Source organism: Terrapene carolina, unplaced genomic scaffold, assembly GCF_002925995.2.
Source record: "Terrapene carolina triunguis isolate 2854851 unplaced genomic scaffold, T_m_triunguis-2.0 Scaffold28135, whole genome shotgun sequence".
In the NCBI taxonomy this organism is placed as follows: Eukaryota; Metazoa; Chordata; order Testudines; family Emydidae; genus Terrapene; species Terrapene triunguis.
Window position 1 is genome coordinate 1 of NW_020692486.1, and position 5,783 is coordinate 5,783.

At 51.3% G+C, this 5,783-nt stretch overlaps 1 protein-coding gene across 1 annotated transcript; it reads left to right on the top strand.

Annotated features, from left to right (window-relative positions):
* Nucleotides 1-1,294: 1,294 nt before the first annotated feature.
* On the top strand, nt 1,295-5,722 carry LOC113409005 (serine/threonine-protein phosphatase 1 regulatory subunit 10-like; the record flags this gene model as incomplete). The annotated part of the gene is made up of 8 exons (XM_029914034.1): nt 1,295-1,408; nt 1,610-1,666; nt 3,289-3,394; nt 3,849-3,958; nt 4,213-4,313; nt 4,551-4,698; nt 5,052-5,204; nt 5,476-5,722. Coding segments are annotated over 8 exons (1,036 nt in total), but the record flags the coding sequence as incomplete, so codon positions are not given.
* Between the last annotated feature and the right edge of the window lie 61 nt (nt 5,723-5,783).

Sequence of the window (5,783 nt, forward strand, 5' to 3'; positions counted from 1 at the left end):
TGGGATACAGGTGTCAAAAGCTAATGGACATGCTAGCAAATCTCCATCCCTCCAGGTTTCAAAGGGACAGAATTTGTTCATTGTCCTGTCTGTATTGATTCCCAGTCAGACACAGAATCCCTGTTCACCTCCCTTCTTCGAAATAGCTCCAGCCATGGGGAGGGCTCTGGGCTCTGCAGGTTTAGAAATAGGCAGAGGTTTAACGCCAGAGCTGTGTGTGTGTCAGCAAGTCCCCCAGAGAGCACAGATCCTGGGAACTCCTAGTGAGGGTGTAAAAATTCCTGTCACCTCCCCAGACACCTGCCTCCCCCAAGGCGGCTCAGTGACCATGTTCCTGTCCTCTTAGGTTCCATATTCCCACCAGCACAGCACGGGGACAGGTTCCGTTCCCACAGTGCCCTTTGTGACAGACACTCCCCCAATGCTCCATGCGCCCTGTATGAAGAGTTCAGTCACAGAGACCCCCTTGGGACTGTAACCTGATGTGCTGAAATGACCACTGAGCCTGTTTTCCCTGCCAGCTTGGGCCCCCAGTACCCTCTCTTGTTGAACCAGACACGCTAACCTGCTGCAGCACAGATTCAGGGTCCGGGCTACGCCCCCAAGCTGCAAATCTTAACTGAAAACAGCACAGCAAGATACCTATCTCCAGCACTCAGATACCCAGCCCCAATAGGATCTAAACCCCAGATAAATCCGTCGTACTCTGTATAAAGGTTATACAGGGTAACTTCCTAAGTGTTCGCCCTCTTTATCACTAAAAGAGAGAGATGCACAAATTGTTTGCCCCCTCCCCACCAGTAACAATTACTTACATTGGGTTTATTAATAAGCAAAATGTATTAAGTATAAAAAGTAGTTGTTTGAAGTAATAGAACAAAGAAAGTCACTAAGCAAAATAAAGCAAACATGCAAGGCTCAGCTTAATACGCTAAGAAACTGGTTACAAATAATAATTTCTCACCGTCACATAAGTTTCCATAAGTTTTTCACAGACTAGACTTGTTTCTAATCTGGGCCCAATCCTTTCCTCTGTTCAGTATCTGTTAGTTGCAGCAGACATCTTGGGTGATAAGCAGGGGTCTCCTCACCTAATTTTAAATCTAAGAATGATGCATACATCCAAATAGGAAAACCATATTCAGTAGATTACAACTTTTCCAATGATCCCTTAAATGGGACCTTTTGCATAAAGGATGTTCCAGTTATGTCATGTTCATATTGATAAGCATATTTTCAGCATATGGAGCACGCCATAACACCCTGATCTGGTCTGATTTCACCCCCTGCGCAGGATTTCCCATTCCCAAACCTGAGCTGATCACCCGGCTAGAACGAGGGGAAGAGCCGTGGGTGCCCGATCTCCAGGTCTGCGAGGAAAGAGAGATCCCGAGAGGCACCCACACAGGTGAGGACGGACACAGAAACCATCTGGGGAATGAAGGAAAAAGTTGCAGGAGTTTCCTTTCCAGGTTTCCTTCCCTGTGAGTGTTTGGGTGAGAAGTGGAGGCAGAATCCAATTGCTCAGTCTTTGTGTTGGGTTTTCCCTCGGTGCTATTCCTCTTTCTCCCCAGCACAATGACTCCTGTCTGGATTATCTCTCTCCCAGCTCATCATGAGAGAGTGAGTGAGAATGAAGAGGAGAATCATGATGCAGAAGTTCCTGGTAAAGTGGAATCACAGGAGACCTTTATGGGAAGTGCTGCATGGAATTTTTTCCACTGCTTGGAACAGGGAGAAGCCTGGGAAAATGGGCAGAGGTCAGAGAGGCTGCTGGGTAACCACCTGGGAAACCACCCAGAGAGGCTGCTGGGAAACCACCTAGGGCAGAAAGTGGCTGAATCTATTAACTGTGGGAGAGGAGACAAGGATCCCAGAGCTCAGCAGACAAGGAAGAGACACCCTGACACTGCCTGCAGTGTGGGAAAAGATTCATTCCGAGCTCACAGCTTGTAACACATCAGACAATCCATACTGGAGAGAAATCCTCCCAATGCTTGAACCGTGGGGAAAGCTTCAGTAACCGCTTAGACCTTAATAACCGTGGGAGACGCCACACAGAAGAGAAACCCTCTCAATGCCTTCAGTGCGGGAAATGTTTCATTTGGAAGTCAGAACTAATTACACATCAGAGAATCCACACACGAGAGCCCCCATAAGTGTTTCATCTGTGGGAAAAGTTTTTCATGTGTAGGTCAGATCTTGTTAAACATCAGGGAATCCACACTGGAGAGAGACCCCATAAGTGTTTGGATTGTGGGAAAAGTTTCAGAATCAGATCATCCCTTGTTTTACATCAGAGGATCCACACAGGAGAGAGACCCCATAAGTGCTTGGACTGTGGAAAATGTTTCACACGGCGATCACACCTCACTAAACATGGAAGAATCCACACAAGATCTAAACTTCTGTGACACAGGGCCAGAAAGGGTTAAGCAACTTGCAAGCTAATTGACCCAGATTCACCCTTTAGACACATGTTAGAAATGTGTGTAAATGGAAATTAGGGCCCTTCCACATTAGATAACCTAGAGTTTTGAAATGTAAACTTTTATGGTTAAAGAACTGGAAGAAGATATTAATTGTACTAGTCTATGTTTAGTCACATCTTGTTAGAGGTTCACAGTGTAACGAAAGGGTTTCTGTCTAGGGCTGTATGTTAAATCTGAGATGGAAAGGAAATATTAACATATAGATAAAACTTGGGTGTAATACTGTCATTGGTAAACTGTGTATTAACTGCTTTATGGATAGTTACCTTATTTTAATCCATGTAATTAATTACCATCGATGTTTAGGAAATAGAAGGTTACTTGAAAAGCCTATTGTTCACCTGATGAAGTCAATCTGAAAGAGACTCTTTGCAATTCTAATGCACCATCTCTGCAGTGAAACTGACCTAAGGACTCTATTCATCTCTGCATGAGATGGGATAGCTCAGTGGTTTGAGCGTTAGCCTGCTAAACCCAGGGTTGTGAGTTCAATCCTTGAGAGGGCCATTTAGGGATCTGGGGCAAAAATCTGTCTGGGGATTGGTCCTGCTTTGAGCAGGGGGTTGGACTAGATGACCTTCTGAGGTCCCTTCTAATCCTGATAATCTATGAGTTATTTCCTGTGAGGCTTGCCACCTGGACATAACACATGGCCAATTGGTGGCTGCATTTCCCTGCTGCGTGACCAATCCCAACATAAAAATCCTTTGGGATCCTTGCAGATGAGGTACTATGGAAATGTGTGGGGCCTATCCCCTTGCTGTATTCTACTAACCTGAGTTTTGCTTTGCCTTAGGGTTGGAATTGGCAACTCCCTCACTGGTTCCTCTGAAGAAGAACCTCAACGCTGTAGTGGTGTCTGAAAAATACAACCTGAAGCCGATGCCAATGAAGAGACAGAGGTTGGTCTGAGCATCCCGCCCTGCTCTGGGGAAAGCGTCCAGACCTTGCGCCTGTGGCTTCCTCTGTCTGCCTCACCTTTACACTCTGTTCCTCAGTCCTGAGAAGCACTCTGTGTGGAACTGGGAGGCAGGACTCCTGGGTTCTATCCCTGGATCTGGGAGGGGAGTTGGATCTAGTGGGTTACAGTAGGGGGAGCTGGGAGGCAGGACTGAGTGCTGAGGGCATTTGCCCGAGGCCCTGTGTGTAGTACGGGCCCAGCATTGGTAACCTTCCCCAAGCCGCCCCTGCTTGCCCCTTCAGCCCCCTGCAAAGCAGCTCTAGAGTTGTGCTGTGCTTTCTCTGCTCTTCATGCCAGATCATCACGTGATCTGGGCTTGCCTGCTCCTTGCCTGATCCCTTTCCTGGGCCGTGGCCTCAGCGTCTCAGTGCCATGTCTGCTTTTCCCCCTCACAGCACGTCCGCCCCCTCTGGAGACAACCCACCAGTAGAGAAGAAATACAAACCTCTGAACACCACCCCCAACAGCACCAAGGAAATCAAAGTCAAGATCATCCCAGTGCAACGTGAGTACATTTGAGGCCCCAGTAGTCAGGATGCCTGGGTTCGGTCCTCAGCATTGGGCAGGGAGTGAGGTCTAGTTGGTGAGAGTAGCGGGGTTGCAGGGGTGGGGCTGAGAGTCAGGACTCCTGGGTTCTATCCCTGGTTCTGGGATGGGAGTGGGGTATAGCATGGGGGAGGGGTAGGATTATATGTGAAGTTGCAGGTGTGTGGAGCTTTCAGTTTGTGTAACCTCTTTTGTTTCCCCCCCTCTCTGCAGCAATGGAGGGCTTGGGCTTCCTGGATGCATTTAACTCTGCCCCCATCCCGGGGATCAAGATCAAAAAGAAAAAGAAAGTCTTGTCTCCTACGGCAGCCAAGGTACAAACACCTCTGGGTGGGGGCTTGTGGGTTAGAGTGGGGAGGGCTGAGAGGCAGGACCCCTTGGTTCTGTCCCCAGCTCGGGGTGTGGGGGGATCTGGTGGGTTAGAGCAGGGGGCTGGGAGGCAGAACCCCTGGGTTCTGACTTCAGCAATGAGAGGGGAGTGGGGTCTGATGCAGGGGCTGGGAGTTACTGGTTCACTTCCCACTGATCCCACATTTCTCTCTGTGTCCCAGGCGAGCCCCTTTGAAGGGAAGCCAGCCCCAGAAGCGAGCGCTGCTAAACCATCCTCACCAGAACCCGCTACTGCATCCGAGCCGATAGAGGTGGATCGGCCCGGTACCCCTGTGCCGGCAGTAGAGGTCCCAGAGCTGATGGAGACCGGTAAGGATGGGGAAGGCGTTGGAGCCAACGGGTTCTATTGTGCTAACCCTGGGCGGGTGGTAGGTGTCAGCCCAACATCCTGGCTGTGTTGGATCAGACCTGATGTTGCCACCCAGGAGGCCATAAAACCGATAATGCATGTGGCCGGGTGTGCCATGCCAGCTGGGATACAGCTGCCTTGGTGGGGGGGGGGCGGGCAGCCTCTGTGTCAGCTTAACTGTGGGGCTGGCAGGGCTGTCTTCACCTGGGGGTCCTGGGTTGGGCTCAGGAGGCATTGGCGCCGGTTGTTAGATCCAGGCTCCGTGGTGTGTGTTTGTCTGATCGCTGAGCCGCTCTGTGTCCCGTCCCCGCAGCCTCGTCCGAGCAGAACTCAGACGCCAAGCCGTCCGAGAGCGTCGCTGACTCCACGCGGCTCACCAAGAAGGGCAAGAAGAAGACAGTGAGCTGGCCTGAAGAGAGCAAGCTGCGGGAGTACTTCTACTTCGAGCTGGATGATACTGAGCGAGGTGAGTACTGGGGCAGGGGCCTTTCCCTCTAGGGGGCACCAGCTCCCATCTATCGCCAGGGGACTGGGGCATGGGGCCTTTCTCTCTAGGGGGTGCCAGCTCTGCTCCAGCACCAGGGGACTACCTGGCTTCTGCAGGTGGGAAAAGGGATACGAGGCCTTTGAACTCCTATTACGGAGTGGGGGTGTCGCACCCTTCCCATCGGCTGGATGGCAGTGACCTGTCTGTCCCCTGACTAAACCCCTCCCCATTTCTTCTCCTCCCCCGGCAGTCAACCTGAACAAGATCAAGGACTTTGGCGAGGCAGCCAAGCAGGAGATGCTGAAGGACCGGCAAGCCTTCGAGACGGCGCGCCGGCTCAGCCACAGTGCCATGGAAAATAAGGTGCCCTGGGTTTACCCCAACCTCATCGACCTGCCTAGCTCCCTGGAGCAGCCGGGCAGCGGCAGCCACGAGAAGTTCACCCAGGCCAAGAGGGAGAAGGGAATCCTGCCGGAGATCTTCCTCTTCAAGGAGAGGTGGGTGTGGCCCTGGGGGGCAGGGTGAGAGGTTGGAAGGATACTGGGGGCGAGGCCGGGG